This window comes from Myotis myotis, unplaced genomic scaffold, assembly GCF_014108235.1.
Source record: "Myotis myotis isolate mMyoMyo1 unplaced genomic scaffold, mMyoMyo1.p scaffold_m19_p_1, whole genome shotgun sequence".
Lineage (NCBI taxonomy): Eukaryota > Metazoa > Chordata > Mammalia > Chiroptera > Vespertilionidae > Myotis > Myotis myotis.
In genome coordinates this window covers 12,595,736-12,623,009 of record NW_023416313.1, presented here as the reverse complement: position 1 = coordinate 12,623,009, position 27,274 = coordinate 12,595,736, and the positions used below count along the sequence as shown (strand labels likewise).

The 27,274-nt window shown below is 40.9% G+C and overlaps 1 protein-coding gene across 1 annotated transcript in view; it reads right to left on the bottom strand.

Annotated features, from left to right (window-relative positions):
• Positions 1 to 27,053, bottom strand: part of LOC118650498 (cytosolic beta-glucosidase) — a 118,112-nt gene extending 91,059 nt beyond the window's left edge. Inside the window, exon 1 of the mRNA XM_036298942.1 lies at positions 26,977 to 27,053. Within this exon, the coding sequence (XP_036154835.1) occupies positions 26,977 to 27,034 (58 nt within the window). The 5' untranslated portion in view covers positions 27,035 to 27,053. The remainder of the gene's footprint in view (positions 1 to 26,976) is intronic.
• Positions 27,054 to 27,274: the final 221 nt, after the last annotated feature.

The following is a 27,274-nucleotide window of genomic DNA, read 5'->3' as shown; positions in this document are numbered from 1 at the left end:
TAATTACTGTGAATATCAAAATGTGATACACCAGTCCTACCCTGATTGACACCAAAACATAAACTCTATGAAGTCTGTTGTTGACAACTTAGGTGAGTCTCAGACTAAATGAAATCTTTCTTTGTGAATTAATGTTTTAGTCCACATTCATATATTGTACAAATAATAATTGCATATCCTCTTTCCTTTGAGATCCTTACAGTGTAGTTAATATTAGACAAATAAATCGTATACCACATCAAGATGAGTTTTATGAAGATTGTACAAAAATACTATGGGTGAATCAAGAAGCAAGCATTCAAGAGTTACTTCTGTCAGACAAACTTAACCAAGAGGAAACATTCTAAGGCAAGTGTTGAAAGACAAGCAAGAGTTGTCACAGTGAACCCAATAAGGGCAGAAGCAAACCTGTCACTCAGTGGCAATGTTGGAGGTAAGTGGCAGAAAGAAGGCACTAGGGGCACAAAGACCAGTTGGCAGATTATTTCAATATTTTTGGCAAGAAATGATAAGGTCCTATATTTTGTTTTTTTGTAATTTTGGAAGAAAATGAAAATGTCTCTGAATTCTATGACAAAGAAGGTATTCTCACAAAATTGTAAAATATTGGTATTAGTTACAAACCTAACTATTGAAGACTTCCAAGACTGCAAAGCATTGTGGGAAGAACACAGGCCACAGAGCTGAGCAGAGGTGAGTTCAGTCCTATCTCTGCCTCTTACCTAACTTCTCTGTATGTAAATATCAACTTCATGGGGTTCTGGAAAACACCATCTGAGCCACAGCAAAAGTGCCTAGTGGGGTGAATGGCAGATGGTATGCGCGTAATAAGTGTCCGTTTTCTCCTCTTCTCAACTCAATGCAACGACACTCATTACACTTCCACAACAAGGGACCAATTTCTCTTTTCTTCTTCTCTCTGCAGCATGCAATTGATATGAGTACACATGTAGGAAATATATGTGTACTCATGTATCTCACTAAAAATACATGCAATCTTGCCTGTGGTGATGAATCTTGTCTGACTTGGTCCATGGGGCCTCAGGCTTCCTGATTTAGAAGCCATCGTTACAAAAAGGGTCTTGTCCCTTCTACTTTTACTATGATAATGTCCTTTGAGAGGATGCAGGCCTAAATATACCTCAGTCCTCTGCATAAAGTAAATCATGTCTAGCCCTATATAATAAAAGGCTAATATGCAAATAGATCAAACGGCGGAACAACCAAACAACCGAACAACTGATCTCTATGACGTGTGCTGACCACCAGGGGGCGTGTGTAGAACATGGCGGGTGTTGGCCATGGTGGGATGGTTCAGCAGGTGAGCAGGAGCACCAGACCAAGGCAGGGTGCCAGTTGCTGTCATCAGGGTGAGCTTCTGGTGGTTACTGAAAATTCTTTGCACCCACTGCCAGCACCGGCCCTGCTCGCACCCACAGCTGGCACTGGAGCCACGGCTTGCACCTGCTGCTGGTGCCTGGTGCCAATCCCGATAACTCAGCGCCATCAGTGGGTGTGAGCGGCAGTTGCTGGCCTTGATCACCTCTGAGGGTTTCTCTACTTCCCCCTGCTCCTGAGGGATGATTGGGACAGCAGCCACTGCTTGCACCCACTGATGGCGCTGGCCCCGCTCGCACCTGCTGCTGGCGCCAAACTCAGTCACTCTGTGCTGTCAGCAGGTGTGAGCGGGGCCGGTGATCTCAGTGCGTGGGAGTGGTGGTGGTGGGAGCAGGGCTGCAGGCAGACAGGGAAGGGCACCACAGTGGGAGGGCCCAAGTGGGGGTGTGGAGGATGGGCCAACACCTGCCCCTGTGTCTACCACAACCCCGTGGCCCACAGTTCCTTTCAAGGTGCACGAATTCGTGCACTGGGCCCCTAGTAATAAATAAATGTGTGTGTGGGTAAGTATGTGTGTATGTAGACTTCTTCTTCAAAGCCCAAAACAGACTTACCACATCACCTATTTTTTTAAAATATATTTTTTATTAATTTCAGAGAGGAAGGGAGAGGGATAGAGGATAGAAATATCAATGATAAGATAAAATCATTGATCAGCTGCCTCCTGCACACTCCACACTGGGGAATCTAGCCTGCAACCCAGACATGTGCCCTGACCAGGAATTGAACCGTGACCTTCTGGTTCATAGGTTAATGCTCAACCACTGATCCACACTAGCCAGGCCCACATCACTTCTCCAGTAGCATTTTCTGAGCCTCCACTGCAATCCTGCCCTCCTTAGTGCACCCACTACAAAACTAAGACACAGTGTTAGAGTCATCTTTTAAAATATCTTGGCACTCTGTAAGGCGGGGTCCAATCTGCACTCACTTATCTGTGTCTTTCCAATAACAAGATGGGATATGTAAATAGTAGGTGCTGACTAAAATCCTGTGTGTTATGCTTCACATAAAATAGGAATAATAATGTTTGCTGGCTCGCTGCCTCACAGAAATATGAGGAAGTTATCTTCATGCCTGTAAGTTATTGCAGTCTTCATTTGAAAGATGAAACGTGGTTAAAAATTCAAGTAATTGCCATTTGTAAGGCATGACAAAAGTATTTATTTTTATCACTACCATTCATTAAGTGTATTGGACATGACTATTCTTTGTGAAACCTTGAGGTTGGGTGAGCAGATACTCTGATCTAGAAGCAGTACTCAGCTTAAAGCTAGTTCAAAAGATAAAAAAAAATTGACAAGAAAACCACCACACTTCATGGAAACACATTTTACTATTGAGTCACATGAGGATGGTGGGTTCCAGAAGGAATGTCTTCAAGGGAAAAAAACAAACAAACACCAACTATGAAGTATCTGATGTGTTTGAACATGTCAAGAGGTAATTTACATTTCTGGCAGACAGAGTGGAGATGAATTAGTGAAAGAATCATAGAAGGGAGGCCAACCACAATAGACAAGTATTAATTCTCAGGCAAGATAAAGTCCGGGCAAGACTAAAAGGATGTAAGGTAGCTCAGCTCTGCACAATATTTACATAAACCAATGACATAAAAACTAAGTGATGATTTTAAATAAAACTTGTTAAATATCCAAACTAGAAAAATAGATAATAGAAAGTTGGCTTTGTGAGGATGATGCTTTAAGCAGGCTTTTAAAAAAAAAGCCTGCTTATCTTACATATAGGAAGTCAGTATGTTATATTTTCAACTAAAACATCAAATCATAGCTGTATATACATGCTATTTAGAAACATAGAAGTAACTACTAGAAAAAAATAGTAAAGGGACTCAAAAGTGTTGGCTTTGGAGAAAATAAATAATAAGTACAGTGGAGTGACATAAAAAAATAACCTGTCTTTGTTGTTAAGTATTCTAATTCTCACAGCACTTGAGTTTTTAAACTATGGCCATGTTACTAAAATAAAATTTAAAATTAAGTTAGGAAAATAAAGATAACCACAAGAGAAGGGAAATTGTAGACCTAAGTCCCAAACTGGTAAGTTCTGGTTCAAGGTCAGAAGTGGTATGCCACCCAAAGGAGGATGTGGAAATGGGCAAGTATGCTTCAGTTATCCCAGAACTAGACACCATGGATATTTAGTGGCAGGGCCAGCAATGAGGTCCTGCCAAGGGCTGAGCAGCCACACACTACTAAGAAATGGCCCTAACCAATGCCAACAGCACCTCCTCTGGGGAACACTGTGCTAGATGGAAAAAAAAAAGTAAAGAAATATATAATGTGGGTGGGGAGGTAAAAGGGCGAGGGAACAAAATGAAACACTGCATTAAAAATTAAAAAACAGTGAAGTGGCAGATTAAAACATGGGTATTCATAAGAATCATAAATCTTGGAGTAAACAGCAAATAGAAGCAGAGTGATGTTAAGGAAGAATGTGTTATTAAAATTCTCTTAAGGAAAGGCATACACCTGAAACAAACATCATTAATGCAGCAAATGCTTTAAAATGAATGATTCTTTTGGCAGATGGAAGCTGAGGTCAATGACTGGAGAGGGAAAGTGACCAGCTGAAGAAGACAGCCTGATATGTATCTGGGATGGTAGGATGCTCCCAGCAATGGAGAAGTCCCTGAAGAAGCCATAAGCATGTCCATGAGAAAGAGAATCAGCTCTAAATATCTGCCAAAATCAGACGTTGTGAAACCACCTTAAGAACTTTTTATGACCTCATCTTCAACCAGGTCAACCAGCTTCAACCAGGTCAGAAGCCATGGTAAACAGGAGGAACTATGAGAAGCAGGGAAAGAAAGAAGGTGACTCACACCCTGACCTCCACTAGAGCTATGAAAGAGACTTAACCCTACATCAGACTTGGAGTTGCAGTATTTCATAGATTAATTATTCTGAAGACCAAAAGTGAGACTGTGTTTTGCAACCAGAAGACGCCATATGTATCAGCCAGGGTCCCAGCAGAAAACAGATGGCACTCATGCTGGGTAACTGAAGAGAGGTTCACAAAAGGACTGTTTACAATGGTGTAAGTAAGGCCTGGGGTGGCGACCAGGGATGGTGCAGGACCTCGGGGCTTGCAGCAGTGAGAAGCCATTAGCACCCATGAAGGGGCTAGGAGCAGAATCTTTCTAAAACCTACAGCCAGGATTGGCTTGCTGAGAGCTGCCTGGCAGGAGGGAGACACCGCCAACCCACTGCAATCCAGCAGAGAAAGAACCAGAAGAACAAACACTTTGGTTTGTCTCTCCTCCCACCTGACTCTACTGTCTCCTGCTAATGCTTCCCATTGATCAAGTCCAAACCCAAGCCAAAGGGACGATGCTACCCAAATAGGCTGGCTGCCCAGGGCGAAGAGGAGGAGAAGGTGGAAAGTGGATCCTGATGGACAAACAGAAAATATCTAGTTAACAAGAAGACTGAAGGCCACCAGAGAAACAGATACCCCCCCCACCCGACATGTTTTCTCCTCAAGGAAGAGGAAGGGCTGACCCCACTAAGGAATGGGTAAACAAAAACAAACAGTACAGTGTTCTACTTGTGCACTGTACTGACATAATACATAACAGAATGTGACTATAATTTAAATGTGGATGTAGTAATTCAGAGAGGTGATCAATTCTTTTAGGAATGGAGAGTGAGAGGAAATATTTCAACTTGGGTTCTGGGACTCAACCTCCTGGGCTCCAACCCCGTATTTGTGTCTTTTGTTCTCTGAGGACCATAATGTCTTTAACTACAAAGATTTCTCAGAGTCCCTCTGCATGGACCTCAATCCCATTTCACATCTGTGGCTTTTTGTCTTAACTGCCTCTGCCTCTGCTATTCTGCTGCAATTACTCTTTCTTCTTGAGGTTAAGTCTCTTTGCATGCAGCCATTGATGCTTGGGACCACTCCCTCTATTGAAAGACACTTGCCTCTTTCTTTGGCAGAGAACCTCTCCTCTCCTTTCATCCATCAGAGCATTGCATGAATCTGCGCTAGCTTCAGCTTCTGATTGCCACTATGACAATCTGAGCCCCACTTAAAAGGATGGAACAATATACTGGGGAAATGCATCATAATAGTAACAATATCTATCATTGCTTAAGACAGTGATGGCAAACCTATGACACTCGTGTCAGAGGTGACACGCGAACTCATTTTTTTGGTTGATTTTTCTTTGTTAAATGGTATTTAAATATATAAAATAAATATCAAAAATATACATCTTTGTTTTACTATGGTTGCAAATATCAAAAAATTTCTATATGTGACATGGCACCAAAGTTAGGGTTTTTCAAAATGCTGACACGCCAAGCTCAAAAGGTTCGCCATCACTGGCTTAAGACCATGCAAGCATTTTACATGTGCAGGGAAGGAAAACGTTTTCCTTGACCCTCCTAGGGTTCCTGACTAGGTCTACAAATTAAACCAACAAAGACAGAGTGACAGGTAAAAAGCATACAGATGCATTTAATATAAGAAAATGAAGACCTAAAGAAATAGTTAGACACCTGGATGGTGTGGCTCAGTGGTTGAGCATTGATCAAGGAATCGTGGTCACTGGTTTGATTCCTAGTCAGGGCACATGCATGGGTTGCAGGCTCAATCTCCAGTAGGGGGCGTGCAGGAGACAACTAATCAATGATTCTCTCTCATCACTGATGTTTCTATCTCTCCGTCTCTCTTTCCCTTCCCCTCTCTCTAAAAATCAATAAAAAAAAATATTAAAAAAGAAAAGGAAAGAAATAGTTAAACCTGGATACCTTATGCCAGGTGTGATGAAGGGTGGACAGCTATGGAGGCATATTGTAGGTTAAGGAGTATGAAGTAAGTGTAATAAATTGGAGGGAAACTTAGTAAGGCCTGTTTGTTCAGATTCTTCTCAGCATCCCTGTGTTTTCAGAGCTAAGGATGCTCCTTTCCTTCAGAAATAGAGAAGGTGCCTCTCACACGAGTGTTTTATGGCCTGTTTCAAGGAAGAAGGATGGGTTGAAGGTCACGGTGACGTTCCTGTTACTGCTATTTTCTCAAACTCCTTCAGCTTCCAAGGTGCCGTATTTTGGGGTAGCATGTCCTGACCCCATCACATGTTTTATTCCTATTAATATCACCCCCATTTAGATATAAAGGAAGCTGAGGTTTCCTTAAGTTCAAGGATTTGGAAAAATTCATAGAGCTGGTAACTGATGAAACTAACATTTAAGCTGCTATCACTGAACTAAGACTGTGCTCTTGACTACATCCTGTGGCCTTTTCCCCATATTATCTTATTTTGGGGCCGTACTATACCTGTGCTTCAAAAATCCACTCAATCTCTCTGTGCCTCAGTTTCTTCAATGGCAAAATGAAAATGATGACAATACCTGGGTTGTCCTCTTTGAAGAGTTGTTGAGAAAATGTATTGGATGCACTGCTGGCATTGATGCATTTTTTAAAATATATTTTATTGATTTTTTACAGAGAGGAAGGAGAGAGATAGAGAGTTAGAAACATCAATCAGCTGCCTCCTGCACACCCCCTACTGGGGATGTGCCCACAACCAAGGTACATGCCCTTGACTGGAATCAAACCTGGGACCCTTCAGTCCGCTGGCCAATGCTCTATCCATTGAGCCAAACTGATTAGGGCAATGCATTGATGCATTTAAAATTGACTCGCTAGGAGGCAATGTATAATGTTGTTGATATACAGTTTGGGGTCTATCCTCTCTCCCCTAAGAAAAGATCCCAGAGGACTGGTCCTTTTAGTAACCCACTGTGTCTCCCTGGCCTCCGTGAGGACTCCAGTCCTGGTTCCTTTCCTGGCCCAGCTGGCTGCACTGGCTCTCTGAGCCAGAGACCACCCAGACCTGCTGGGTGTGCCCAGGGAAAGCCACCCACACAGCTCTGGGGTCCTATGTTGCCTACATTCAGCAGTCACTCTGGCCTCAGCCCCTTGAGGAGGGCACGCTTCCTGTTCCAGAGCCTTGGGGCAGGAGGTCAGGGCTCCTGGACAAAATGCACTTTCAGAGCTGTCCCTTAGGGGCAAGTACTTTTCTCAGAGGCCTTTTTTCCGTTTCCCTTGAAATAATAACAAAGTTTTCTAATTACATAACTATGAGACAAGAGATCAAACAGCAGTGCTTAAAATGCAAAAGATGCCCTGCCTTCACACTGCTGTTGCCCAGAAGAAACACCCTCTGCAGCTCTTGCATCCGTTAACTCTTTCCTCCCCCTGCTGCAGGAAAATTACAGAGGCCCGTGCAATGCATCAGCTACTTCCTAGTGACCTCACGTGGGACATTAAATGCTCCAAGAAACCGTGACTCCTGGGAATTTGCCTGGTCTGATTCCAGAAGCAAATGAACCCAAGAATTTTAGAAACACTAATTTGATTTTCGTATTGACTCCAAATCACAGGTTTCCATTGTACAACACAACTAAACCAAAAAGCGGGTTCCCTAAATCTGTTCTATGAATTGGGCCAGGTAAATCAATTCTGCCTGTCAGTTAAATTCAAATGCCTTATTTTAATGAATTCCGTTTTGATATGTTTCCTAGGATTCCTATCTAAACCTGGCATTCGTGAAAATGGACTCATGACATCCTTTCTTGGCACATGAAAAGCACAGGCTTCACCCTCAGCTGGATCTTTCTTCCATCAGACCAACCACAGTCAGGGATCACGCATGCAGATACTGAGGCAGGGCTCTGGGGTTTGAACCCTCATCCCCATTTCCCAAGGGGAGTGAGAAGATCTGGGGATGGGCAGACCAGGAGGGCTTGACCTGCAGTGAGGCGGGTCATATCCAGACATTCACACCTAGAGAATTCTGAGCCTGCCAACAAATAGGGCAAGAATTCCTGGCAACCTGCCTAATCAGGAATGTGGGATTTTATTTTTTTTCTGCAGCTAAAAAATTTATAGAATTCCCATGTACTAATTCACCCTGGACAACTTCACTACTTTAAGTCTGTGTCCTCGTCTATAAAAATGGGTTAATTATATAGAAAGTGTGTAAAATGTCTGACACGGTGGCCAATACTAGTTCTTTAAAAAGGCAGCTATGATTCTTATTGGTATTAATTTTTGTATTCCTGTGATAGCAAGTTTTTTTCTATATGTATCTTTTTTTATATTTTCAATTATCTCATGAGACTTGCTAAGGTATATTTAGATTTATGCACTATACCCAAATGCATTTAATGACAGTCTATGTCATAAGGCAACAGTGCCATAGTCTTTGTCTTTTAGAAAACTGCACTCAGAATCAATGTGTCACATAAATTAGAAGCCCAGCTTGAGGTATTATTGAGTCAGAGTCTATCACTGGAGGACAGCAGAGCCATCCATCTCCAGAGACAGGTCCACACTGGGAACCTGTGGATCTTACGTACCTGTATGGGATCTACATTTTGTTGTACTTGAAATGGTTAATTAGAAGAGGCAGGGGAATCTGAAATGTCACAGCAAGCTTCCCTTGGCCCGCTGTCACGTTTCATGAATTCTCAAGCTGAATCCATTTGGATTAAGCAGTGACCCAATCCAAGCAAATCGCTTTTGTGACTCTTATCTTCTATCACTATTTACGTGCCAACACATCTGCATTGTATGGTGCAGGGAAGTCCATTAAGTTCCTGAGCAGTGTTGATGGCTAATGTTTTTTATTATTATTATTATTATTATTATTATTATTATTATTATTACTCTGAGGCTCAGATTTCTCACAATAAAGTGATAGGAAACTAATGTGCAGTGAGTAAAATACTTTAAAAAAAATGGGGGTGGGGGGGTGGGCGGGGAAAGGAGTATAAGAGGCCCAGCCAGCGTGGCTCAGTGGTTGAGGGTTGACCTATGAACCAGGAGGTTGAGCTATGAACCAGGAGGTCATGGTTTAATTCCTGGTCAGGGCACATGGTCAGGGCACATGCCCGGGTTTCTGGCTGATCCCCAGAAGGGGGTGTGCAGGAGACAGCTGATTGATGTTGATGTTTCTCTTTCATCAATGTTTCTATCTCTCCCTCTCCCTTCCCTTCCTCTCTGAAATTAATAAAAATATTTCTCCCTCTCTGAAATCAATAAAAATATTTTTTTAAAAGAAGCATAAGGTGCATGATGTCAGTCTGGGAATCCTCAGAGCAACCCCATGGATGAGAGATGATTTCTTGCAGCCTTTAGGTAAAGACCCAATTTACATTTCTTTGCAGACATCAAACTAAGAAAACATTCATTGCTGTCAATGCCTCTGGCTTTAAAAATATTTCTAAGATTGAAATAGTTACCTGGAGGCAGACATTTTATTTCAATGTCATAGGTCAGGCACATTGGCTAACACCCCAGATAATATTGATGGACCGTCCAAATTTAAAATAATGTTTATAGAATTGATTTATTCATTCTTATATAGAACACCCACCCTGAAGTATCTGGGACACTGAACAAGGTTTACATAAATCTGACTGTTTTTTTCCTCTGGGCCATTTGGCTCAGTCTGGTAGACCATAAATATTCAATAATACTTTACAATGACAAAGCATCTTTTATGCAAACATCTCTAAGCACATTATTCACCAATATTGCAATCTCCTTTTTAACCTACTGGTAAAGTCACAGAAACTAATTGACTTTCTTCAAGGTCCCACCACAAATTGTTTGCTCTGTACATTCGAGTTCAGGTGTCCTGATCTTAGCTATAACTAAAGGGAGAACCAAACAGACAAACGCATTTGTTAGGCGCTGAAGCTGATGACCTACACTAAATATTCCTAAATTGAATCTATTAGGCAAAACGTCCTCCCTAAAGATGTTAAATGTTGGGATGCATCCAATTGAATTTTATAACTTTTGTTCCAATTTGCCCAAAGGCCAGTGACAATTTTCAGAGCCCCAAGAATGACCTATTTTAATTGAATCCTGTTACGAACACTTAAACTTTTACTCTTTAATCAAATCAAGTTTCTAACTAGAAATTAAAGTAGGATCAAAAGAATAAAACTTTTCAGGGAAGTAATGGCACAGCTGCACCCACATGTTTAAGTAAAGAGAAAAGCTGGGGATTACTGTGAGATCCAGGCAAGTCTCAAACAGTTTGAGTTAACCAAGAAAAAAGAATATATTTTGAAATCTTTATTTTACCTCTTCTCCCAAATGTTAAAGTAATGCAGATTAAATAGAACAAAATTAATAAAATGCCAAAATAATGAGAAGATTTTTGTAGATCACTCACAACTGTGAGACACTTAAGAACACACTTGCAAACACCCAACCTCAAAAGGCATAACTGGCTGCAGGCCCAAACTGCTGAGCCCCGAAATCCATTACTTGTGCTGGGGTTTGCATTGAGGCCACACTTTCCCGGGCTGGTCCCAGCCAATGTCGAGTGTGACAAAACCACTATAACACCCTGGTCCCTGGAAGCTGTGAGACTCTTGACAGGTGACTATGGATCACCACAGACTAAATGCTTCTCTCAAGCTTCCCTTCTTCTTTTCCTCTCTCCTTCGCTCATCATGTCTGTATCCCAGCCTCTTCTGGTTCCCACTACAGGTTCTTTTATGGGCATTTCCCCTAATAAACTTGTGTGTTCAATATAATCCTGGCATCTGCTTCTTGGAGACACCTGATGGCCATGACTGCCGGGGTTCTTGTTCCAGCATTAACAAGGGTTCAGCAATCTGGAAAAGGGGCTGTGTATAACTTAAGCAAGAGTCCAGAGATGAAATATAATTTTGAAAGGCATTTGGAGGTCAGAGGAGCCTAGCTTAAGAAACTAAGATATCCTTAGTATCAGGACCCCATGGTTTTTATTAACACAAATTGTCCTGAGGCAAGGCAGAGATATACACTTCAAAGGGTCAGGGTTTCATATACAGAAGCATTGTAAGAATGGGGAGAATTAGCCTAAGGTTGTTCAGGTGTTTGGCCAGTAGGAGGTAATAACATGTAGATTAAGATGCCCTGAGCTGTCTAGCAGCAAACAATCATCCCTTTTCAGGTTTGGGGAAATGCCATCAGCCATTCCCAACAGGTGATAACATATGTGACTCAACCCTTGTTGAGTCCCCAAGTTCCATCAACCTTTGATGAAACTCTTGCAATTATGACATGCTGGAATTGGCTTCCCACACATGACAGTGATGATGATGATGGTGGTGGTAGTCATAATGGTGGTGAGGATAATGACAATAAGGTCTAACATGTATTGAGTTCTTTAAAAAAAAAAAAATTATAGGTCCTCTGCTAAGAGATTGCCAGAATGACTTTATGTACTACTCCCAATAACCCCCAAAAGGTAGATGTTATTCACCTGAGGGAAGTAAGTTATAAAGAGGTTAAGTATCAACACCAAGACCAATTGCTTGTGAAAGTCAAATTAGAAGTCTTGTTTTTCCTAATCCAGTAGTTAGTAGGTGGCAGTACCTACTATATTATATTACCCCTATGTATTAATATTTTGCAGCATAATCTTCTAGTCCTTTTTCTGAATAATTATTACATAGTTATAATTAAACTTAAATTAATAAATGTTTATTTATTTTTAATAAATAATTATTAAAAAATCAATTTTTACTTGAGTTTTTTGATTTGTCTATAATTTGCAATTATCTATTTCACTTTGTTTGTATCAATGGGGTCCAGTCATTCAAATACTGTTAACTTAATTCAAATATTTTCAATATTTGTATCCGGTATATGAAGAACCACTATATCAACTCTTCTGAATTTGGAGAAATTTTTCCAAGCCCTTAAAACAAAGGTCAAACAAGCCAAAGCCAAGTAACTTAGACAATGGGGACCATTAAAACATCCAAGATAACAATACCCAGTCTCCAATTCTGGAATTTATTGACACTAATAAATAGACCACTTAATAACAACCTGATGGGCTTTTTTTTTTTTCCCTAAAAGAAACAATTGGTACAATGAGATGCACTTTTAAAAGATTTATATCCCATAAGCATTTTTCTAAGAAAGAACACCAGCTTGGAACTTGCTGCAGCTTGCTAATTCAAGAGCCGAACCCTCTGAGCAGCAAACGCCATTTAGAATAATTTGAGATTCCTTTGATGCATAAATGAATTGACTTTCCTCAAGGTCCCCCAGGATTCACTGGGTCAGCCTTCAGTCTTGGCAGATTTCTGCTGATGTCTCAAAACAACTCCCTGAATACAGAGTTTTCTGTACTTTTCATGTTAAAGACAGACTGGTAGCTACCAATCATATCTACTGTATGCCAACTGGCAGAATAGCGGAGTCTTCCATCAACAAACCCCCTGAAACAGTCTTCTTAAATAAATATGCATATGCATTCTAATAAGCAGAGCATTCTGACTTTGCAAATATAACTTTAAGACAAGTTATGAAGACATCCATCACCACCCAAGCAAGTCGCCCCTCTGTAACCCCTCCCACGTGGAAAGGAAAGCTACTCTGCCCTTCACTCCGATTCTCCAGCTTACCCCATCTTTAAAGTTCCACTTCCAGGGGAATTTGGCTGGGGTCGAGCAATAATCGGGATGCAATATATGTGACAACTGCCTCCACTTTGTAGAAGTTGGAGAGACTCACTTTCTTTGTCCAACCCAGCACAAACCTTTAGCTCTGACTGTTAGATGGACAAGAAACAGAATCCCTAAATGTTTTCTCAGCCTCTAAAATTAAGCACCCCTGCCATTCCTTCCATGAATGTCACTACTGGGAATTAACCCCTCCCTTGGAACCACGCATTTTCTGCCCCACTTGTTTTGGCTATGGGTTCCACGTTGCCCTTTGTTACTTTGTTTCTTAAGAGCCTCTTCACATCACATTCCCCTGTGTTGCTACTGATCATGTCAATTCATCTCTCTGGCCTCCATAAAATAATGAATGTACATAGATGGTGATGTTGTAAAACCATCTTCCCCAGAGAGGAGTCAAGAACTGTCATGTGGGGAACAATCGATAAAGAGGGAAATGCTGGGCAGATAGGCACAGGTCCTCCCTTCCTCACGCCAACCAGAGAGGCTCCATCTGAATCTGTTTTATTACACATCTGAGTTATATTTTCCTTGAAAACCTAGGTCTTCTGCATTAAAAAAAAAAATGTTTTCAAATCACTGGACAGAAAGGTTCCTAAAGACCTTTCTAGTCATTCTAATATTCTGAAAGAATGTTGATTTCACGTGGGTTCCTTCTGAGTCTTTTTGATTCTTTTCATCATTTAATCCAGAATTTGCAACTATTGCTCCTCTTTCATTACCTCTAGGGCCCTAGTTAAAGCATTCTCTTCCATTATGACTTCTACTATCAGATATAAATGGGTTACTACCAGCAAATTCAACCAGAAATGGATATAGGATTTTCTAGTTACCTCCAAGACATTCCCACTTAAATACCCTAAGGGAATAGCAAACTAAATTGAACCTAGTCACACCAACTCCAAACCTGATCCATCTCCAGGGTATTTAATTTCTATTCATAGAACCGTCAGCCAGACAGTTACCTAAGTTATAATCACAAGAGTCAACTTAGTCTTTCTCCTAGTTCCTTCATTCCCTACGTTGTTTTCATGAACACATCCTTCTGGTTCTCTTAAGATATATCTTAAGGCTTTTTCTCCCTTTTGTCCCCTTCAACCAAATGCAGGTCTTAAACATCATATGCATCATCTGCAATTGCCTAACAACTGTTCCCTAGCCTCCACGTCTCTATCTTTCAGTGCATTCTCCACACTGCAGGTAAAGTCTAATATACAGATCTGATCGTATTATTCTCTTTGCTTAAGAATATTTTATGGCTACCAAGAACCTATTCCACATGATCCTAATACCATGGACCTATTCTATCTTTTCAGCTTCAAATCCTGTCAGTCACCCTATCATCAGAAAACATTGCCTGTGGCAGGCTTTCTCAAAGCATGAGCAAGCTACAGCACAATCACACAGCTTTTGTAAAAAAAAAAAAAAAAGTAAATTCCGGAGCCCCATCTGTAAACACTGCTATATATTATGATGCCCCCAAGTCTATATTTGAACAAGAACTCCAGATGATTCTAATACATTTTAAAGTATTAGAATTCTAAACCATTTACCTACCATTCTGCTAATACAGCAGGAATATTCATACTTTTGTGCCTTGGCTCAAAATGTTTCTTATATGTTGGCTTATATGCGCTTCCTTATGTCTTTCCCTGAAAACAAAACATAACAAACTTCTTAAAAGCCCAACTTTGATGCCTATATAATAACCCCCTATTCTTGTATCCCCACCCTCCCAACCTACTCTCCAATAGCATTTTGTCTGTCTACTGTTAGAATTGTTACATCATATCAGAGTCTCCCTCACTAGAATATTGGATTCAAATGACCATATTATTTACTTTTTTATACCATCAGGATCCATTATCTACAGTAATAAATATCTAACAAGGATGACCCACATAGTAGTAATTCAAATAAACATTCATTTAATTGAACTTAATTATTAATTCATGCCAGAGAACCAAGGCCTCCCAATACAACATGGATACAGACCATATCCTGTACCTTACCTGAACACCGTAGGCAAGGCCAAAGACCTTTTATAACATTTCCCCCTGTGAAGCAGTCTCAGTCTCCCTCACTCTGTTACAGAGAGGCTGATGGGCATCCCTACCTGTGCCTGGATAATAATGTGTAAGATATATAATGTAATAGACCATCACGAGAAAATGTTACTCTTTCAAACATCCCCAAGTATGCATCTGTATGATGGACTACAATGACTCCAAAGTAAGATTATTGTTTTTAGAGTACATAATGCACTTTTTCTCCCAAGTCTCAAAGCCTGTATTTAAATGATTGTTCATGGGTGTTGGGGGGAACCTTAAGCTTTAGCTTGGTAATTCCCAATGTAAAAATGGGTAATGTTTCAAAACCTTACTTATGAATCAACTGCCCAGAAACTCACCATTGCCTCTTACGATATATTCTAAATTCCCAAGCCAACCTCCCAAAGTCTATTTATTTCATTACACACTGAAGGGTATTCAGGGACACCTATCCCTATTTATAAGATTGTTTCTTAGAGAAAATGTCCTCTAAATTCCTAGTCAAGTGACATGTAAATGCATTTTTCCCTAAGGGGTGTATGGGGAAAGATGAGAGGATGAAAATGAGAAGAGAATGAGCTTGGATATTCCCAGGAATCAGGATCCTGTTAATCATATGCAAACATTCAAAAAATGCTCTTCTCTCCATGATGATTGCTCATTAGGGGTAAAGACTTATAGCCCCCACTATCAAGAGAGAGATTTTCAGAATTTGAAGTGAATTCTCTTCCTGCTACCTAGTTGAAACATAAACATGGTTATAAGAAGATTTGGCATTGAATGTGAAACTGGCCAACCTCTCGTCTATATTTAAAATTTCCCCCTACCTCTATTAAGTACACATTGTAATCGGTATACATTTTAAATAGGTTGTAAATGGTTGCATCATAGAAAATGTATTCCTACTTTGAATCAACTTAACAACCAAATACATTTACAGTTTCAAAATATAAATTGGGCCCTTTTAGATTAAAAAAAAAAAAAAGAATTCAACCAAGTTGGAGTTTTTTCCTATTATTAAAATGTAAAGGATTTTAAAAATCTCATTTATTTTGTCAATTGGTTCTGCTTAACATTCTTCAGCCCAGTCCACTCTCAATTATCCATGCTAAGGAAGGGGGATCAGTGGCCTGGATAATCTAAAACAGCAGACAATTTTAAAAACCCTTGTGTTTGGCCCGGGCATACTTTACAATCAAACCCTGATTATTCACACTAATGAAAAGAAGAGCAGGCACCTTGAGAAAGGTCCAAAGCCAGCCTAGATCTGCTCAGCTGGTTCAGGGCACCTCAAACAGAGGCCCATGTAGCACAGCAGAAGGAAACAACAGAACCCCCGCTGCTGCCATGGTGACCACCCATGACTCTGAAATACCAACTCTCAGCTACAATATCCATATCAGCACCTTTCATGATAATAGTCATCTTTAGGAGCCTGGAGTTACAGCCAAATGCCCCCAAGTAAAAAGCCATAGTATCCATGTTTTTCCAAATATCTCTATATATGAAAGCTAATATGCTAAGTGTCCCTCCAACTGTCCAAACGGTCGCTATGATGCACACTGACCACCATGGGCCAGACACTCAACACAGGAGCTGCCATGACGCACACTGGCCATTTACAAGGAAACAGCACCGGGGACCTGGAGCCAAAAAAGCAACACTCAGTTTCCCCCTAGTGGGAACAGGCCCCGTCACCACCTCAAAGCGACACCCCTCCAAATTGCAGCCAATGATGCCAAGACCCATGGCGCAAAATGCAGCCCACAGCCCAGCCCAGCCCAGAAATGATCGCTGTGGGCACCGGGTAATGATGTCACATAGCAACGCCCAGCTTCCTCTCCCTAGCAACTAGCCTCCTTTCAGTTTCTTCAACCCAGGAACACAAATTGCTTTATAGCCAGGTGGAAACATTTTACAGTTTAACCAAATGTCTGTGAAGCATTTTCCCGTGCCTCATCTCATTTGATCCTCACAGAAGTCCTGGAGTAGGTAGATAGAAGACTCAGTGGAATCCTATTTTCTTTTCATTAGGTGGAAAACTGAGATTTAGAAAGCTTAGATACTTCACCCAACTGAAAAGAAGTAAGAAATGGTGGACCTTGAAAATGACTTCACGTTCTCTCACTGCACAGAATATAGTCAAACACTGCTGCAGATGAATTATTTTACCCTTTGTTCTCTCTGCATGATCTACAATAATAATCTGCTTCAGGTTGATATTTACTGCTGTGTTGCTGATAATTATCTGAAAGAGAAGTTGGGATGCTTCACTGGGAGGGAAAAAGTTTAGCTAAATCAGAAAGCAGGTCTAATTAAACAAGTTGATCTATATATATAAAGTTCTCGCTGGCGCCAAACACATGTGTGTTTTGACCTGTCATTGTCAATTGTGAATTTGGTTGACACTTCTATTATAGAGAAAGGGTGAATAGTAATATTAAAATATTTCTTCTAATTAACTTTCTTTCAACATGCATGAATTCGTGCACTGGGCCACTAGTTTAATATAGGAATAGATTTTTCACATGTACTAAATGCTGCTTTGGGGGTTCCCTTTATCCCACCTCATCACCATCACCTTGCACCTTCACAAAGCTCACAGGAACACACCAGCCCCCAGTACCTCTACCATGCTCATAAGAACACACTCAGGAGAGTAGCATAAAGGATGAATATGAAAGAGAAAGTATGTTGGATTAGGAGGAGACGTAGTCTGGGAGTTACGTAGCCTGGATCTCTGTCCCCTGCTGGTCTCTGCTCATGCCAATAGCCAGGTATGCAATCAGAGGGAACAGTGTGTGGGATGGCATCAGAAGGTCATGGCACATTTAAACAATCATATGCATGTCACTTTGGTCAAAGAATAAGGTAAAAATGAAGAAGAAGCAAGAGATGCGTTAGGGATGAAGTCAGAGGTAAAACACAGAGGTGTTGTTTTTTTTAATATATACTTTTTATTGACTTCAGAGAGGAAATGAGAGGGAGAGAGATAGAAACATCAATGATGAGAAAGAATCATTGATTAGCTACCTCCTGCACACCTTGCACTAGGGATCAAGCCAGCAACTGGGCAGAAATGTTTTTTATTAATGCCATGCAAAAAGATCAAAAAGTATTCTGTAGAAGACACTGCATTTTTTAATTAATTTTTAGCATGTATATTTGAACCCATGTAGTTTGCCCACCACTATTCTAGGCAGTTGATGTTCACAAACAAATTTAATATTTATAACAACCATGAGATAGGCAGTGTTACTTTCCCATTTTACAAATGAGGAAACTGAGGCATACAAAGCTCAGATATCTCCCAAGATCACACAACTCATTGGTAAGTGGAGGGGTCAGGGTTCAAACCTAGTCTGTTTGATTTCAAGGCTCATGCTATCCCTCAAAAACTAGAATGAAGTGGTCAGAATTTTTCAAGACCATGCTAGCAGCAATATGCCGGAAAGGTTGGAGCAGAGTGGAGGGGAGGGAAGCAGACTTTAAGAAGACTTAAAGGAACTTTAGGGATGGTAAGTTTCAGAACTAAGGGAAAGGTACTAGTAATGGTGAGGAGGGATGAAATCAAGAGTTTTAGAGAATACAGAATAAAAATTAGTTGGTTAAATAAAGGAGAGAATAAGAGGACAAGTCTAACAAGAGTCTATATTTCTGGCGTGGGCATTGTGTGACAGTGTAATAATTTTTAAAGAATCACTCAACCTTGTGCATCAGTGAACTTACCTAGAAAGCAATCCCCACCCGATGGGCAGGCCCAGGAAGGAACAGCACAAGTAATGCCTTTTGTTTTCCAGTATAATGTTGCCACATATTCATCCAGATAAGCAAATGTCCTAGTTTAACCGATGAAATTAGTGGTGACAAAAAAAAAAGTAATGTACAAATATGTAGGATAATATATAGAACCTTGAATCCATACAAATCATTGAGAAGCAGCAGATTTGTTCTTGTTTTACAAGGTTAAATGTATTGACTGACATGTGCAACTATAGACAGATAGGTAAGGGAGAAAGGACACCAGAAGAGTAGAAAAGATGCAGACATGTTATAGCTTATTGAGATATTTATACGTATCTCAAAGAAACCAAAACCATTTACAGAATGTTCCTATCAGGATGAAAAAATCTATATATAAAAGCCTAAGCAACCGGAATGCTGGAACTACCAGAACAACCAGAACAACTGGTCGCTATGATGTGCACTGACCACCAGGGGGAAGACACTCAATGCAGGAGCTGCCCCCTGGTGGTCAGTGTGCTCTCACAGACAAACTCCCATGGCCAGCCAACTTCCCCTCGTCCCTCCCCTCATCCAGCAGGCCCCGGACTGCAGTCGGTGGCCAGCAGGAAGGCAGGACCGGCCGGGGGGAGGGGCTGAGGGAGGGAAGGCTCCAGCCAGCAGCCAGAAGGCCCCGATTGGCCCTGATCGCCAGCCAGGCCTAGGGACCTCACCCATGCACGAAACTTGTGCACCGGGACTCTAGCAAATAAATAAAATCGTATGTGTGCCTGAAAGTCTGTGAATGTATAAAGACTGGAAGTACGTACTCAAAATTTGAAAGTTCCTCTCTAGTTAATTTTTAAATTTTACTTCTTCCTTGTTTATATTTTTTTAATGTTCCACAATTATCTTACTTTTATAATACAATCATTTTGTTTTGCTCTAAACATATGTGGTTAATATCCATTCTGTCCTCACAACTTTACTGATACAAAAGAACAAACAGCAGGGAGGCCCTTACTGACAAATAACCGACAGAAAATTATAGTGCTGGCAGCAGATACCTTTCAGCACTGCTCTTGAAGCCAACAGAAAAACTGGAAAATCTGGAACATGGAGAATTCGTGTATTGAGAATAAAGGGAGGTAAGACATAATGGAAAGTGAAGGTGGCCTGGAGGAGCTGACCTCAGAAACAGATGCCTAGACACACCTTCTTTCTTGGTCACAGTAGCCCTCCTTCACTGTGGCTTTCCTCTCATTGAATATCTCACTTTCTTTTGTGTGGTTGTCTGAAATTTCATGTTACCTACCTTCTAAAAGCATAGGGCAAGAAAATTCAGATCTACAGGTTGGATGTGTTAAAGATGATGAGGAGGGTGCTAATGGTAAGAGGATAAGGGCAAATTCATCTGTTAACTTTCAATAATATTTCATGGTCTATGGAGCACTTTCATATATTAATGCATATTAATAAAGACTTCCAGTTTAAGATGAGGAGTGGAGTATACATATTTAATTCTTCCCCCTCTCCCATCCCCAATAGAAACAACAATATTTTTTAAAAAAAAAAAAAAAAGAACCCACAACAGAGCTGAAAACAAAAAGTAAAGTTCTAATAGACTATTATATTTACTAAGTAATTTCTAGATAATTGAAAAAAATAGGACTGAATTGTCTGAGAAACTAAAACAAAGAACTATAATATAAACTCACACACTGGAGATGGCTGATAAGGAGTCCTGTAGGGCAGCGGTCTTGGTGGTCCTCAGACCACTGGTGGTCCTTGAGGTCGGAAAGGTTGCTGCCCTAGGGAATCTGTGGGTGGAACAATGCAGAGAGCAGAGCAGGCCTCAGAGCCACCATTACAGTAATTAACACAAAGGTTATCTGTCCTATCCTACTGCTGGCCAGATTGGCTCCTCTCCTCATAAACCGGAGGGGGGGGGGGGGGGGGGGGACGTGCAGCCCCAGGGTTTTATAATGCCTGAAAAATCATTTGGTCTGGCCCTACCAAGGAATTAGGGATAAGTTAATTAAATGTTTGACCAAAATAGCAGGCTATTTTTTAAGTCAATAATTTGTATGGCCTGTGAATGATGTTATAAATATCCAAATGTCCCTTGGACATTTAAAAAGTGTACTGAGCTGGTCAAGAAAAGTCAAACTCTAGAACTAAACATGAACTTGAAGGGCAGTGGAGAAAAAAAAACAAAAAACATAAAACAAAAAGCATACACATCCTTCCTTAAAGTCCTCGCCATATGGCAGTTATTGGGGTCTAAATCTTGCTGTTCTCCCCTCACTCACATTGTCCTTCATGAGGACACTGTCTTTCAATAGATGCCAACCCACTTACACAGAACCCTGCTTCTTCTAGAGCAAAGTCAAGTCGTGGCCCACAACGAATACTTTTGTGGCCCAGCCAATATAACAGTATGTAAGAAACGTTTTAATAAAAATTTTGTAACTTAATTTTTATAATATCCTGTTATACATAATTGTTATTAATGAACTACAACATTCGCTAATGACTGATTGCTATAATCGTGTTGCATTCATTTCCCTTAAGCACCACCTTATGCACCACCTTACGCGCAGGCGCACCATTTCTCGCCACTAATACTAGCAGTAAATATTTTAGCAGCCGATTGCCACGTCATTAGTCTTGTACTGACTTGTTTGGTGTGTGCAACAGGAAATATTTTGCTTTCAGAGACAAGAAAAATAGGTTTATTTGCATTACGCTTATTAATTTGTGCAGTTATTCCAGTGTCTGGTAAGTTAATGTTCAAGAAAAAATATTACTTTTTATTAAAATGTTCTATTATTTTATGTTAATGATTTCTCATTTATTTCAGCCCTTTGCATTCATGTCTCTATCAAAATAAACCTACATTTCTATGAAAATTGAAGCTTTTGGTTTTTTGTGGCCCACATAAACTTAAACCTTGTTTATTTGGCCCGTGTTAGCCTTTGAGGTTGACATCTTGTCCTAGAGAGAGCCCTGTTTCCATTAAATAGAATTACCTAACTTCAAAGGAAACTTACCTCTCTTATGGATAGCAATCGACCTATTCTTTCATTCACGAGCATGAACAGGCACTCAAGGATGGCCATACATTCTCCAAAAACAAATAACATGAAAGGTAAAGATGAAAATAAACAAATAACCCAATGATCTCAAAGAAATATCAGAAAAAAAAAGGAATTATAAAAAGGTAACTTAATTTTTTAAACTAGCATTCTTAAGAATATTTGAAGGGTGACTACATCCAGAAAACAAAACATGGCTTCCTAAAAATGAAGCAATCAGAGAGTAAGAATGAGTTCCTAAAACCTAAAATTATGATGGTCACCATTAAATACTCAATAGAGGGGTTGAAAAAAATAGAATGAATAAAGCTAAAGTCCAAATTAGTAACCTGGAAGAAAAGGCTGAGGGAATGAAATTTCAAAAAAACACAAAAATGTAAGAAAAAGTTCTCCAATATTCATCCAATGACATTTTGAGAAAAAAAAAGGGATCAGCATTAGGAATATTGCAGGTGAGAAATCTGAGGCTTGGAGAAGGTAAGTCACTTAACTCTCCAGTAGTCCACAAACAGAGTTGGAATACCCCAGAGGTACTCCACTCAAAAGCCCCAGGCTGAAATTCAAACAGGATATAGAAGTGTGGTCCCAGTGGTTGTTTATAGCTGACACCCACACTGATTAGTTATATGGGCACCAGCCTGGTCCAAAGCAGTTGTTGACAGTTGGCATCCACTCTTATTAATCAATGCAGGTGTTAATCTAGTCTACACCTATTGTCTGTGGATGACATCTGATTGGTAATATCAGTTGATGAATATCAAATATCATTCCTGCATAAGCCCATTCTCTATCAATGATGCCCATATAATTTCACTGTACGATAAAAACGGGGAGGCAATATCTAAGATTTTTATGGATCTCAAATTTGAAACTGGAGGAAAGAAATGAGAGTGGTTCCCGTCACATCAATGTTTAAGCTATGAGAAATTTTAAGGAAAAGTGTTCATCCCTCTTCTTTCTTTTTCCCTGTGCACTATGCTTGCTTTCCCTCCTTCTTTTGTAAGTGGACCAGACAAAGAATAGGTGAGTCATGTTCTAGTATAAGGCTACCTAGGATGGCCAAAAGATCAGGTCCCAAACTGGGATGTTTAATCCAAGGGGTTTAAGAGAATGTAGGAATCAAGATACACAGCCCAAACTGGTTGAAGAAAGCAAACAGGAAGTGGTCTAAAGAAGTATGGGACCAGCCCTAGCTGTTTTGGTTCAGTGGACAGAGCGTCAGCCTGTGGACTGAGTCCTGGGTTCGATTCTGATAAAGGGCACAGGTCCAAGTTGTGGGCTCGATCCCCAGTGGAGGGTGAGGTGGGGAGGAGGGCGGGTGCCGTAGGCAGCCAATCAATGATTCTCTCTCATCATTGATGTTTCTCTCTCCGCCTCTCCTTTCCCCTCTGAAATCAATAAAAATAAAAAAATAAAATAAATAAATATAAGATCTGTGCTAATAGCTATGGCAGGTAGATTAAGTATGCCTCTAGCTTGGGTTTGTGTGGACCAATTACGTTTTAAAAGGTACCAGAGAAGAAACAGCCTTGATAGAAGCACCACAAACTGTACCTAAAGCCAACTAATTCAGCTGTCCTGTTTCTTCTCCCATATTTTTAGTGCAAAATTAACCCCAAATTTCTCAACTACAGAATTTCACCTTCAACACACCAAGGCAGATAAGTGGCCAAAGTTTGATGCCAGCCCCAATTTCTGCCAACATAAGGGCAAAGTCAAAGTTAAATCAAACTCAAACATTATCTTGGTATCCAGTGCAATATCGAGATGAATAATGACATTCATAAAACTGAGGCCTTTGCCTCCTCAGGAACCACAAACCCAGATCCCACAAGGAGGCGTTAAAGGAGTAGTTTAGACTTTGTTTAGGGTTTGTGGGAGTTTGCAAAGTACATTCACCCTTAAGGAGCCCTCCCTGAAACCACTGGGAGTTATAAGCCAGCGAGGGCTGTAACGTTGGGTCTTAAATGTCATTTTCACACTCCTCCACAGCTTACCAGGAGAACGTAAATAAAATGCCACTGAGCTACCTGCCATTTGTGCCTTCTATTCCCTCCAGGCAGGAAGAGAAGCAAGTCATCTTCCCAAAGGGTTAACAGTCCTGGAAATGTTTCTATGCTTTGAAATATTACATGGGACTCACTGCCGTAAAACGATGATTATCTGCATTTTATCCCCTGCCTCTTCATCTAACAAATACATTTTTACAGGTTTTACAATGTTCTTTACAACCCACCTAAAACACATCATTTTCCTCCTGCTTATACCACTTGTTTAATATTTATTGGGTTTAGATTGTGCTTTCCTCCAAAAGGCGTGAGGCACCACACAGCCAACTCTCTTATAATAAACGTGACATTAAACTAATCTTTAAAACCCTAAACAGGGAGGTCATGAGTGGCGGCAGAAAGGAAATGAACAAGGTGAGGAGGAAGGAAGAGCCAGGGGTCTGGTGAAATATGCAACCAAGGAGACAGTATGTTAGGAGATCCAGTGATCAGAAGCTACTGTCCTGCCCTTCAGTCAGCCCTGCCTGCAGGGACCCTGACAGCGCCTTGTCTCCCAAACAACAATAGCTCCATTTCGGTGCAGGGGTGCGGTACATGCATGCAGGTGAGTGGGGAGGTGGTGGAGTCTGAGAATTATAACTCAGGGCTCTCGAGAGGGTATCTGAAAACAAAGAAGGCTACACAGACAATTGTGTTTTGAACATCAGTGGAAAGAGATACACGGTAATGTCTTATAACACATTGTTATAACAAATCACGGAAACATTAGTTTTCTTTTCTTAACAAGCACACTTCACGTGCAGTCCTCCTTTTGGCTGAGTGTCTGGGATCTCCAATGGCTCTGCAGACTTTCAGAGGCCAAGGAGGCCCTGCAGTTCAGATTCTCAAAAATCAAAAAGTGACAGGGTGGCCAGAGCTCCTAAACCCCAGGCCACATGGATTTAACAAAGCCACAGGTTGACAGCCTGCACATGTGGTCTGGGCAATGGGGACAGGGTATTTAAATAGCAACTCTCCCAGCAGCTGCTGGTAGAATGAGCAAGGAGGGAGCATATTCTAATGTGCTAGCCAAAGTGGAAATGAGCATCTTCACTAAACAGAGCAGAAAAGTAACTTACTTGTCGCTACAGAATAGGAGAGAATCCAACCAGGAAAAATAACAACAATAATAATACTATTTTTACTTATAGTAATAGCACCAGGATTATTAATAGTGTTATTGCTGTTATTTTCTGGGTACTATGTACCAGGCACGCTTGTCCATTTACATATGCCAACTAGTTTAATTATAGAACAAGCCTAGAAGGTGGGCATGACCATTTCCTAATTCTACAAATAAGGAAACTGAGACGACTATGTTATTTGCCCAGAGTCACTCAGCACAAGAGGGAAGGTAAGAGGTGGGAAACAAGCAAACATATAGAAGTCATTGTGTGAGGTTAACAAAGAGAGCAGTCACATTGGATCAAGTTCCCCGCCCTGAAAGCTGTTGATAGAGAGTAAACAGCACAAGAGCAGTGTGAGGCCACACATAAAGACCTTAAAATCAGGCTGTAGCCAGCACAAAAGAGCAGGGGACAAATGGCCTCCAGAAGAAGAAATCCGTGCAGTGACACTGAGATCCTGAGACCCTGTGAGGAGGGGACCTCTGAATGGACAAGCAATGTCATTATTCCTGAGGCCTGAGCAAGCAGGACCTTGAAACTGGTACCCAAAACCCACCATCTTGTCTTGTATAACTGATTGGATCTTCCTATCAATTTAACTGCAGAATCCTATAGTGAGTCGTTCTCAGTAATCCCTTTGTGATCCCACTAAATATAGTAAATGCCATGCACTGAGCATTACTCAGCCCCAAGCAGCTACTATACATCATCTTTCTTAACTCACAGCAACATTATAGTTATCTCCAGCTTACACATGAGGAGGCACAGAGACGTTGAGTAACTTGCCCAAAGAAACACTGAGCTGGTAAAATGTAGAGATAGTGGAGGCTCCTCAAAAAATTAAGAATAGAGTTACTAGATGAGCCAGCAACCCCTCTTCTAAGTACCTGCCAGATAAAAAAAATTGAAAATATTTATTCACAAAGACATATGCACCCTATGTTCATTGCAGCATTGTTCATGGGGGCCAACACATGTAAATAACTGGAATGACCTTGGATAGATGATTGGATAAAGAAGGCATGGTACATATATACTATGGGATACTACTCAGCCATAAGAAAAGACAAAAAAATACATGGCTGGACCTTGAGACTATCATGTTAAGTGAAACAAGTCAGACAGAAAAAGTTAAGAAACCATATGATTTCACTCAGATGTGGCACATAAAACTGAAAACAACAAATGAACAAACAAGAAAAACAAACAAATAAAACTTCATAGACACAGACAACAGTATGCTGGCTCCCAGAGGGCAGAGGGGTGAGAGGGTAGAAAAGGGTGAAGAGGGTCAGACAGATGGTGATAGCAGATTTGACTTTGGGTGGTACGCACAAAATGCAATATACAGATGATATATCATAAAACTGTATATTTGAAACCTATATAATTTTATTAACCAATGCCACCCCAATAAATTTAATTTGAAAATAATGTAGAGATAGACCCCCAAGTCTAGGGGGTCTGGCTCCAGACCCCATTGTCACCAAACTTGCTGCTGCTAGAACCTGATTCCATTCACTTCATTCAGCTCTCCTTCTACTCCTCTCTCTGACCACGCCTTTGGTCTGTCTGACTTCTCTCCTGACAAGGAAACTAACCAAGGTTGTCTTGCTTTCATTCCTGGAGGGCCAGCCTATTTAGTTACCCAATATTTTTCCAGTCAATAGGAAACATTGTTATTTTTAGGGGTGTTGGGGCAAACGTGTTCAAGAAACCAATGACCAAAGCCAAAAGCAGCTGGTCCAATGTAAACTGATGTGAGAGGTAAGGTTGGACGAACCAAAAATACAGCTGCAGCTTGGTGCTCAGCTCTCCCACTATCCCCCTTGTGCCTCAGGAAAGGACCATGGAATGTGAGCCTCTTCTGCGTGCAAGGGGGCACAGTCCATTTATATAGTTATAGACTCTGCAATCCATTTCCTTCTTTTTCTCACCCCATCCTTTTCCCTAGACATACAGAACCCACCAGGAGTAATTCATCCCAGCCCTAGCCAAGGGAAAGGAGCGTCTCCTACCTTCCACTTGATAAGCCGCGGTGGCTGCCCCCCATCCAAATCCCGCAGGGAAAGCCATGGTTCCAGGGAGACAGCTGGCCACCTGGACACTCAGCCCACAGGAGCACTGTGGCCTATTGCCAGAGCAGCCCAGCAATTGTGCAAATAGTAAGTAAACTCTCACCCCTGACAAGGGTCACAGAGAGCCACTGTGTATGCAAATGAGCAAGGGGACAGATTAAAGATTAAAGTGACTTGATAAAATGCCAGGCACTTTGTACCAGGTGAACATTTGGACTTTTCTCTCCAGGCACTCCCT